The sequence below is a fragment of the Cherax quadricarinatus genome, chromosome 3, assembly GCF_038502225.1.
Source record: "Cherax quadricarinatus isolate ZL_2023a chromosome 3, ASM3850222v1, whole genome shotgun sequence".
Taxonomy (NCBI): Eukaryota; Metazoa; Arthropoda; class Malacostraca; order Decapoda; family Parastacidae; genus Cherax; species Cherax quadricarinatus.
The window spans coordinates 9,422,017-9,434,057 of NC_091294.1; the positions used below are offsets into that span (position 1 = coordinate 9,422,017).

At 41.2% G+C, this 12,041-nt stretch overlaps 1 protein-coding gene across 1 annotated transcript in view; it reads left to right on the forward strand.

Annotated features, from left to right (window-relative positions):
• Positions 1 to 12,041, forward strand: part of LOC138853446 (spondin-1-like) — a 484,120-nt gene that overhangs the window by 19,307 nt on the left and 452,772 nt on the right. The window contains exon 2 of the mRNA XM_070090132.1: positions 3,873 to 4,006. Within this exon, the coding sequence (XP_069946233.1) occupies positions 3,894 to 4,006 (113 nt within the window). The 5' untranslated portion in view covers positions 3,873 to 3,893. The remainder of the gene's footprint in view (positions 1 to 3,872; positions 4,007 to 12,041) is intronic.

Below are 12,041 nucleotides of genomic sequence, written 5' to 3' on the forward strand. Positions count from 1 at the left end.
TGTGGCCTCTTGTTTCTGTGTCCCCTCCCTGGAACATCCTGTCTTTGTCCACCTTGTCTATTCCACGCAGTATTTTATATGTCGTTATCATGTCTCCCCTGACCCTCCTGTCCTCCAGTGTGGTCAGGCCGATTTCCCTTAATCTTTCCTCATAGGACATACCCCTTAGCTCTGGAACTAACCTTGTCGCAAACCTTTGTACTTTCTCTAGTTTCTTGACGTGCTTTATCAAGTGCGGGTTCCAAACAGGTGCTGCATACTCCAGTATGGGCCTGACATACACGGTGTACAGTGTCTTGAATGATTCCTTACTAAGGTATCGGAATGCTGTTCTCAGGTTTGCCAGGCGCCCATATGCTGCAGCAGTTATCTGATTGATGTGTGCTTCCGGAGACATGCTCGGTGTTATACTCACCCCAAGATCTTTCTCCTTGAGTGAGGTTTGCAGTCTTTGGCCACCTAGCCTATACTCTGTCTGTGGTCTTCTGTGCCCTTCCCCTATCTTCATGACTTTGCATTTGGCAGGATTAAATTCGAGAAGCCATTTGCTGGACCAGGTGTCCAGTCTGTCCAGGTCTCTTTGAAGTCCTGCCTGGTCCTCATCAGATTTAATTCTCCTCATTAACTTCACATCATCTGCAAACAGGGACACTTCTGAGTCTAACCCTTCCGTCATGTCGTTCACATATACCAAAAATAGCACTGGTCCTAGGACCGACCCCTGTGGGACCCCGCTCGTCACAGGTGCCCACTGTGATACATCATTACGTACCATGACTCGTTGTTGCCTCCCTGTCAGGTATTCTCTGATCCATTGCAGTGCCCTTCCTGTTATATGCGCCTGATGCTCTAGCTTCTGCACTAATCTCTTGTGAGGAACTGTGTCAAAGGCCTTCTTGCAGTCCAAGAAGATGCAATCAACCCACCCCTCTCTCTCTTGTCTTACTTCTGTTATTTTATCATAAAACTCCAGAAGGTTTGTGACACAGGATTTGCCTTCCGTGAATCCGTGCTGGTTGGCATTTATACTCCTGTTCCGTTCCAGGTGCTCCACCACTCTCCTCCTGATAATCTTCTCCATAATTTTGCATACTATACACGTCAATGACACAGGTCTATAGTTTAGTGCCTCTTTTCTGTCTCCTTTTTTAAAAATGGGAACTACATTTGCCGTCTTCCATACCTCAGGTAGTTGCCCAGTTTCCAGGGATGTGTTGAAGATTGTGGTAAGTGGCATGCACAACATATCTGCTCCCTCTCTAAGGACCCACGGGGAGATGTTGTCTGGTCCCATTGCCTTTGAGGTATCGATGTCCCTTAGCAGTTTCTTCACCTCCTCCTCATCTGTATGTATGTCGTCCAACACTTGTTGGTGTATTCCTTGCTGGTGTCCCCATCTGGTCTGTCCCCCCAGAGTCCTTCCTGTCTCTACTGTAAATACTTCCTTAAATCTCGTGTTGAGCTCCTCACATACCTCTTGATCGTTTCTTGTGTGTGTGTGTGTGTGTATGTGCGTGTGTGCTTGTGCATGTGTGTGTGTGTGTGTGTGTTTGTGTGTGTGTGTGTGTGTGTGTGTGTGTGTGTGTGTGTGTGTATTCGCCTAGTTATTTAGTTAATTAGTTACCATATTGTCCTAGTGCAGGTGTGTGTGTGTATGTGTGTATATGTGTGTGTTCGTGTGTATGGGGGAGGTGTGAGGGGAGATACTGCTAATACATACCAGTAATTCTGGGTTATAAAAAGCGGAAATTGCTACTAGGGTCTAAAGCTTCTATGAGTGTCTACCCTTGTGTGTGTGTGAGGGAGAGATGGTTAGAGGGGGTAGGGTTGATGTGGTTGAAAGATCCGTTATACCTCTCTGTCGTGTAGGCTCAAATTAAGTCTCAATTGTCTTTCCTAGTAATGCTACTCTCTCCACTTATTGCCCTTTCTGGATTTAAGTATCCATTATTGCTGGTTATTATCCTATTCCTTGTTCACATTGAGAGAGGACTTCCTAGCTTCCTAAGTATTCTTGCTGCTAATAACTACCGATAGTAATACTGCCTTACCCCTACGTTACCCCTCGCTAGACTGCTGCCCTCCTCACACTCGTCAACACTATCTTCACTTTATCTATGCTGTTTCTACTCTAATTCTGGTAATAGCTTGCAGGAGTGAGTGACCAGTATCTAACAGTGATGCAAGGCCAGAAGAGCCTGCAACATGCAAACCACAATAGGTGAGTGATACTTGCGCTGGCAGCGGTGCGGTGACAAGTTGCCAGATGCTGATGACGTAGTCGTCGTACATAGGCCTTAAATCGCTATTTAGGAGATCCTTCCTGTGTGTGTGTGCCTGTGTGAGTGAGTGTGTGTGTGTGTGTGTGTGTGTGTGTGTGTGTGTGTGTGTGTGTGTGTGTGTGTGTGTGTGTGTGTGTGCCTGTGTGTGTGCGCATGTGTGTACTCACCAAATTGTGGTTGCAGGGGTCGAGACTCAGCTCCTGGCCCCGCCTCTTCACTGAGTGCTACTAGGTCCTCTCTCTCCCGGCTCCATGAGCTTTATCATACCTCATCATAAAGCTAAGTATGGTTCCTGCCTTAACTACCTCAGTGTGTGTGTGTGTGTGTGTGTGTGTGTGTGTGTGTGTGTGTGTGTGTGTGTGTGTGTGTGTGTGTGTCTGTCTGTCTGTACTCACCTAGTTGAGGTTGCAGGGGTCGAGACTCAGCTCCTGGCCCCGCCTCTTAACTGATCGCTACTAGGTCCTCTCTCTCTCTGCTTCCTGAGCTGTATCATACCTCTTCTTAAAACTATGTATGGTTCCTGCCTCCACTACTTTACTTGCTAGGCTATTCCACTTCCTGACAACTCTATGACTGAAGAAATACTTCCTAACTTCCCTGTGACTCGTCTGAGTCTTCAGCTTCCACTTGTGACCCCTTGTCCCTGTGTCCCCTCTCTGGAACATTCTATCTCTGTCCACCTTGTCTATTTCCCGCAGTATCTTGTATGTCGTTATCATGTCTCCCTAGACCCTTCTGTCCTCCAGTGTCGTCAGTCCGATTTCCCTTAACCTTTCCTCGTACGACTTTCCCTTGAGCTCTGGGACTAGCCTTGTTGCAAACCTTTGTACTTTCTCTAACTTCTTGACGTGCTTGACCAGGTGTGGGTTCCAGACTGGTGCTGCATACTCCAGTATGGGCCTAACATACACAGTGTACAGTGTCTTGAACGATTCCTTATTAAGGTATCGGAACGCTATTCTCAGGATTGCCAGGCGCCCGTATGCTGCAGCAGTTATTTGGTTGATGTGTGCCTCCGGTGATGTGCTCGGTGTTATGGTCACCCCAAGGTCTTTCTCCCTGAGTGAGGTCTGTAGCCTTTGTCCACCTAGCCTATACTCTGTCTGCGGTCTTCTTTGCCCCTCTCCAATCTTCATAACTTTGCATTTGGCTGGATTGAATTCGAGAAGCCAGTTACTGGACCACATGTCCAGCCTGTCCAGGTCTCTTTGCAGTCCTGCCTCATCCTCGTCCGATTTAATTCTTCTCATCAACTTCACGTCATCTGCGAACAGGGACACTTCAGAGTCTATTCCTTCCATCATGTCGTTCACATATATCAAAAATAGCACTGGTCCTAGAACTGACCCCTGTGGGACCCCGCTCGTAACAGGCGCCCACTCTGATACCTCTTCACGTGTGTGTGTGTGTGTGTGTGTGTGTGTGTGTGTGTGTGTGTGTGTGTGTGCGTGTGTGTGTGTGTGTGCACATAAATAACAAAAAATAACCTTCCTCTAATCCATTCTATTTTCGAGTTGTTACAGAATTGTTCAGCACCGACCCAGCAGTCCGCCGACACTAACAACCTTGTAAATTTGTTCCTCTCCTCAGCTGTATGGGGACGCGCTCACCATGCACTCAGAGGACTGTCCCAACGCTGTTACTCAGACCTCGTCCATCTCCAAGAGTGAGATCCAGGTGCTGTGGACCGCGCCACCCGCTGGCTCTGGCTGCGTCAGGTTCAGGTGAGTTTATGAGTATTGCTCCCCAACCTTTTTTTTTTTGTGTCCACCATCAAAAATTTGAACGCAGATCTGCCTCGCGTCCCATAATTAGAAATCATATTCGCCTCCTGGCGACTGGTTCCAGCACTTAACACCTCGGCAAATCTTCGCTCAGCGGCGTAATCTGTCCCGCTGCTTGCGAATGTGACCACAAAAGTTGATGGGAAGAATATTTTCGAAGTGAAAAAGCCCAATAAAACACCAGGGTTTGTGAAAACTACAAGATGCCAGCCCCCGTGTATGTGGCTGTCAGCCCCTGAGTATATGGCTGTCAGCAAGGTTAAGCTGACGGTAGCAGGTCATTCCTTAGAAAATATATACAAGTGCTTATGAATTAGATACTTATGCAACACTTGGGAATCATTTGGTTTTGACCTCTCTACACCTCTGGGTGAACCAAAGGTTCATCATGGCTTTCTCGTTTTTTCTGTTACCCTTGGGTACAAACCTCTCCTTAGCTTCCTTTCATTCTGTTGTCACGTATTCCATCATCTCGTTTACTGATCTCCCTGCTAGTTCTCTGTCCCACTGAACCCCGTTGAGGAAATGCAACATGCATGTGTATTCCCCTCTCTTGCAGTTTGGTTTCGTTTGTCCTTCCCTTCCCGCTTCCCTCTACCCTTGTAACTCTGTGTGTTCGAAGCTCAGAACCACGTGGTCACTGGCCCCGAGAGGTCTTTCATATGTGATGCTCGCAATATCTGTACTACTCAGCGTGAATACTAGGTCCAGTCTTGCTGGTTCGTCCTCTCCTCTCTCTCTCTCTGGTAATATCCCATACGTGTTGATACCTGAGGATTTCCAGTACCACCTCCATCATCTTAGCCCTCCACGTTTCTGGCATCCCCCCCTTCCATATGGATCCAGGTTTTCCTAGTAAGTTTCCTTGTGACTGAAGTCTTCCATAATCAGTAGCTTTGCCATGCTCGCATGAGCCCTTCTGGCCACTTCAATTAGTGTGTCAACCATCGGTCTGTGTTTCTTATCATATTCTTGCCTTGGCCTCATGCTGTTTTGTGGTAAGTTATACATCACTGCAATTACCACCTTGGGGTTTCTAGACTGAAGTGTTCCTATTATGTAATTTCTTGCTTCTCCTCTGTCTCCTGTCTCCAGCTCCTCAAAATCCCATTGGTTTTTGATGAGTAGTGTCACTCCCCCACCCCTTCTGTTCCTTCTGTCTTTCCTCAGGATCTGATATCCCGTTGGAAAGATGGCATCTGTTATCATTTCTATGAGCTTGGTTTCTGTGAGAGCTATGATATCTGGTAATGCCTCTTTGATTCTTTCGTGCCACTCCCCTCATTTATTCGTTATTCCATCAGTGTTTGTGTACCATACCTTCAGTTTCCTCTCCAACACTGTGTTCTGGGGGGGGGGAGAGGTCTGATGTGGTTGGGAGAGTGGGGGACCTGGTAGGGTGCTGTGGGATTCTACTGCATAGTGTGGGGGTGGGGGCTGTGAGTGTGGATTGTGGTTTGTATTGGGATAACGCCTAATTTACCAACCTGATGATTCTCTGGACCATTTGTCTACAAAAATTCAAGTGCTTCCTGACACGGGTTTTATTAATAATGATCCTGTAACTCGTAACTTTCCATCATATGACAGAGGCCTTCCACTGGCCTTTCCATATAACATTGGAAAGGTCATATCATGTAACGTGGAGTTCACAAACAAGACAAATATCTCAATGCAGCATTTCTTCATTATTATTTACTTCTCTCAGTAGTTCTTTTTTGCATATTGTTTGTTAATATTGTAAGTCGATGGTGGGTTCACAGCTCCTGGTCCGTATCATCAATGAAAGTGAAGGGTGGCTGCAGTTCTTTAGATTAAGAAACCATCATCAGCATTTAGACAATATTCTTAAAAGAGCCAGTGTTGGAAGTTAGTGACAAAGTTTGACCTACCACACCGCATGCTCATCCAGGTCGTTCCACTCTTCAACTATTTCTAAACTGATGTAATTAAAACTAGACGTGAATGAACACTGTAAGCTCCTTGTGACTAGGACTGATAATACCTTACAAAAATGTGTAAAGGTGCTGCTGCAGTGAGATAAATTTAATTAATGAAAGTAGTGATGCATGTATCTATATATACTGTAATCACCTGCGGTTTATCTGAACGCACTCGAGGCTTCGCTCCTAAACCAGACCTCCCTGTGGATCACATGATTAACCAGGCTGTCAGTGCAAGGCGCATGGAGTCTGACTGAAAACTGACTTGAGGAACTCATCAAGTTCATTCTTGAAGATCGCCAGTTAAGCTTCATGAGGAATGGAAGGGTGTTGGAAAATCTTGATCCCCTTACACTTGTGAAGTTGTTTCTAGGTATGTTTATCGTGTCCCTGCTTGTCAGTGGAGCTGTTATGCATCATTTGTCAAGACTTTCTTCCATAGGTGATGATTTTTCTGATCAGTTTCGAAACCATTTCCTCCAGAGTTTTCGAGATGTAAATTATTATTTACATAAGCAGTGAAGGTTCTATGTACATTCACAAAAACCCGCATTTAGAAGTGGACCATTTTCTAAGAGTGGTTTACTTTTCTCATCCCACTTGTGAGTTGACAGTGGTCCAGGACGCATTTGAAGAATAACAACACAGGGTTGCCATTTGTTGTTTTGAAGGTTCTATTTAGCCAACCTGTCATATTCCGCTCTGCTGATTCCAGTATACTGTGCGCTCCCATCCAGTTTCCACTTCCTCAATTTTTCTAAAGCACAGTATCTGAATTTTGTAATGGTAATGATGACTGTAGATATGAATATTGCAAGTGATTCATGTATGTGGCAACAGTAGATGGTGGAGTAGACATCACTAATGTCATGTCAGATACTATATGGGCTGTAACGTACTGTTTTTTGGTGTTATGTTCACTTATAGGACGTAGCAGGTCGTGGCCCATCCTGGAGACCACTCCTCGCCAAATATTTTTTTATTTTTATGTAATAATCGTGAACAAGCGATGCAAGATGCAAAACGACCACAAGGGGAATTGAATGACAGCTCCAGGCTTTCTGTGTTGCAATCAATACATCACTACTTTCATTTCCTACTCATTTCTACAAAATTGCAAACTCCTGATAATGTGTTGATTGCAACACAGAAGGCATCATGTGGCTGTTTTGCAATTATTTTGATAAAACTCTCCCATCCAGTGGAAAGGGTGAGAGAGGTTGAGTCTCCGTCAGCTGTTTTACATAACAGACATATGCTGTCATTCTGTAGTTGCTTAGCTCACCTTATCATATAGAGAAACTCAGAAGATCGCAGTGTGTGTGTCCTGACTCCTATCATAACTGAGAGTGATGAATTAAGATTACAGTATATTACTGGAATTCAATCGGAGGTGAGATGATCATGATATACCAGATATTATTATAATAATATCTTTATTTCTACAAGTATATGTACAATGTGTACAGACTTAACTGACCTTAATGACATACTACTATATAGAAAGCCGCTTGTTATGCTGAGCATTCCGGGCAAATTAGATCAGTTTTCTCCCAGGATGCGACCCACACCAGTCGATTAACATTCAGGTACCCATTTTACTGAAGACTAAACATAGACAGTAGGCATAAGGAAACAAGCCAAATGTTTCTACCCTTGCCAGGAATCGAACCCGGACCCTTCAGCGTGTGAAGCTGAGGGGTCCGAAAATAAGTGCGTTGCTATTTAAGCGAAAATCGCAAATTTTACTTATTCGGCAAGATATATATATACACACACACATTATATATATATATATATATATATATATATATATATATATATTGGCAGTTTGGGGGGATACGTTGTGTGTCTTTATACGTGTATGCTTCTAAACTGTTGTGTTCTGAGCACCTCTGCAAGTGATTATTTGTGAGTGAGGTGAAAGTGTTGAACGATCATGAAAGTATTTTCTTTTCGGGGATTTTCTTTCTTTTTTGGGTCACCCTACCTCGGTGGGAGACGGCCGACTTGTTGAATATTTCAAAGAATTCGCAAGAGCAGGCGAAATATACACAATCACTGATCTCTGGCTGAAGGAGACTCGAACCTACGAACCATGGAACAAGGTACGCAGTGCTATACCAAACTCACCACACTGGACAACACCTTGTCGTGCAGCTTGCGCTACACGTTGATCCAAGGCAGCCAGCTTACAGCTTACAGCTTTTCATCTCATCCCCTGCATGCATCAGACTTACTAGAGATTTTAACAATGCAAGGAATTCGCAAGAGCATGCGAAATATACACAAATAATGGTAATGCACTGCATAATGATAATGCACTGCGTACCTTGTTCCAAGGTTCGTAGGTTCGAGTCTCCTTTAGCCAGAGATCAGTGTTTGTGTATATTTCGCCTGCTCTTGCGAATTCCTTGCATTGTTAATATCTCTAGTAAGGAATCACTCTGAGAGAAAACCACCTTATATATATATATATATATACATATATATATATATATATATATATATATATATATATATATATATATATATATGTCGTGCCGAATATGTAAAACCGGTTAATTAGCAAGAACTCATTTAAAATTAAGTCTTTTCTAAATTTTCTCTTATACGTTTAAATATATATTTTTTCATTAATGTTAATGTTAAAAATTTTAATTTTACACTAAAAGAATCTTAGAAAACTTACCTTACCTTATTATAATAAGAGCAATTTATTTTAGCCTAACCCAACTAAATATATTTTAAATACGTTTACAATAATTTAGTACTAAACAAACACAATCAAATATATTTTTTTCGTTAGGTTCAGAATGATTTTGGCGAAATTATTGCATACACAAATTTTCGCTCGTCCTATATGGCAAGATGAGCGTTGCTATTTAAGCCAAGATCGCAAGTTCTGCCTATTCGGCACGACATATATATATATATATATATATATATATATATATATATATATATATATATATATATATATATATATATATATATATATATATATACATATATATATATATATATATATATATATATATATATATATATATATATAGATATATATATATATATATATATATATATATATATATATATATATACTCGCAGAAACAAGCGAGTATATACAGAGAAAGATGGCAGTCGGCAAGACTCGATACTGCTGATACTGCGTTCCACTTCCCCATGAAGATAAGAGGAAATAAATAAGAACAAGAGCTGGTAGGAAAATAGAAGAAAACCCAGAGGGGTGTGTATATATATGCTTGTACATGTATGTGTAGTGTGACCTAGGTGTAAGTAGAAGTAGCAAGACGTACCTGAAATCTTGCATGTGTATGAGACAGAAAAAAGACACCAGCAATGCTATCGTCATGTAAAATAATTACAGGTTGCTGTTTTACACTCACTTGGCAGGACGGTAGTACCTCCCTGGGTGGTTGCTGTCTACCAACCTACTACCTAAGATGTAAAACAGAAGCCTATAATTGTTGTACATGACGGTAGGATTGCTGGTGTCTTTTTCTGTCTCATATCATGCAAGATTTCTGGAACGTTTTGCTACTTCTACTTACACTTAAATCACACTACATATGCATGTACAAGCATATACAGTCACACCCCTCTGAGTTTCCTTCAATTTTCATACTAGTTCTTGTTTATTTCCTCTTATCTCCATAGGGAAGTGGAACAAAATTCTTCCTCTGTAAGCCATGTGTGTTGTAAAAGGCGACTAAAATGCCGGGAGCAAGGGGCTAGTAACCCCTTTATCCTGTATACATTACTAAAGTTATATAAGAAAATTTTGTTTTTCGTTTTGGGCCACCCTGCCTCGGTGGGATACAGCCGGTTTGTTGAAAGTATATATATATATATATATATATATATATATATATATATATATATATATATATATATATATATATATATATATATATATGTCGTGCCAAATAGGCAGAACTTGCGATCTTGGCTTAAATAGCAACGCTCATCTTGCCATATAGGACAAGTGAAAATTTGTGTATGCAATAATATCGCCAAAATCATTCTGAACCTAACGAAAAAAATATATTTCACTGTGTTTGTTTGGTATTAAATTATTGTAAACAAATCTAAAATATATTTAGTTGGGTTTGGCTAAAATAAATTACTCTTGTTAAAATAAGGTTAGGTAAGTTTTCTAAGATTCTTTTGGTGCAAAATTAAAATTTTTGCATTAACATTAATGAAAAAAATATATCTTTAAATGTATAAGAGAAAATTTTTGAAAGGTCTTAATTTTAAATGAGTTCTTGCTAATTGACCAGTTTTACATATTCGGCACGACATATATATATATATATGTATATATATATATATATATATATATATATATATATATATATATATATATATATATATATATATATATATATATATGTCGTGCCGAATAGGCAGAACTTGCGATCTTGGCTTAAATAGCAACGTTCATCTTGCCATACAGGACAAGCAAAATTTTGTGTATGCAATAATTTCGCCAAAATCTTTCTGAACCTAACGAAAAAAATATATTTCACTGTGTTTGTTTAGCATTAAATTATTGTAAACAAATCTAAAATATATTTAGTTGGGTTAGGCTAAAATAAATTGTTCTTGTTATAATAAGGTTAGGTAAGTTTTCTAAGTTCCTTTAGGTGCAAAATTAAAAATTTTTACATTAACATTAATGAAAAAAATATATCTTTAAACGTATAAGAGAAAATTTTAGAAAGGACTTAATTTTAAATGAGTTCTTGCTAATTGACCAGTTTTACATATTCGGCACGATATATATATATATATATATATATATATATATATATATATATATATATATATATATATATATATATATATATATATATATATATATATATATATATATATATGTGTGTGTGTGTGTGTGTATGGGGGCAGAACCCCCACTCACTCTACTGACAGTGAAAAAGTCAGAGTCCAGGTGAGCAAGAAAATTGAAGAGGGCAACACAGTGGGGGCAATCAGAATTATTACCAGTGAAGATACAGTTGCTCCCAGGGATGCTGACACTGTTGAAGCACTTAGAGGAAAGCACCCTGCCAGGGAAACCAGTGGCACCAACAGTTCCAACACCTCTGTCCCCACTATGGAACCATTGATTGTGGAAGACTCAGACATTTACAAAGCAATAATGTCGTTCCCATCTGGCTCTGCTGGGGGTTACACTGGAATAAGGCCACAGCATTTAAAGGAAATGGTTAATCCAGTTATTGGGGAAATTGCAGAGACACTGCTTTCAGAGATCACAAGGTTCGTCAACAATTCCTTGGCTGGTCTGATTCCTGATGAAATTAGACCTTTCTTTTTTGGTGCAACACTTTGTGCACTTAAAAAGAAGGATGGAGGAATTCGGCCAATTGCAGTAGGCAACACGTTACGCCGCCTCGTGTCCAAAGCTGCTGTCCGAAGTATTCGTGCACAGGCAGCCATGATGCTTCAACCAAACCAGCTTGGCTATGGGGTCTCTCAAGGAAGTGAAGCAGCGGTTCATGCAACAAGGGCGTATATCAACAACCTGCCTGAGGACAATGCAGTGGTAAAATTAGATTTCAAGAATGCGTTCAATCTCCTGAAAAGAGACGTGGTATTAGCAGCAGTACAAGAACATTTCCCTGGTCTCTTCCCTTTTGTTTCAGCTGGGTATAGCAAGGAATCAATGCTTCTCTTTGGAGAGCATGAAATCACATCATCGGAGGGTGTCCAACAAGGAGATCCTCTTGCACCATTTCTCTTCTGTATAGCAGTTAGGGAAATCACAGTCAGACTGACCAGCGAGCTAAACATCTGGTTCCTAGATGATGGCACACTAGCAGGTACAAAGGAGTCCCTCCTACATGACCTTACACAGGTAATGACACGGGGACAGGAAATGGGTCTCATCCTGAATCCATTCAAATGTGAAATCATCTCAGTCAGTCAACAAGTGATAAATGCAGTGAGATCAAAACTACCAGGAGCAGCAGTCATTGCCCCCA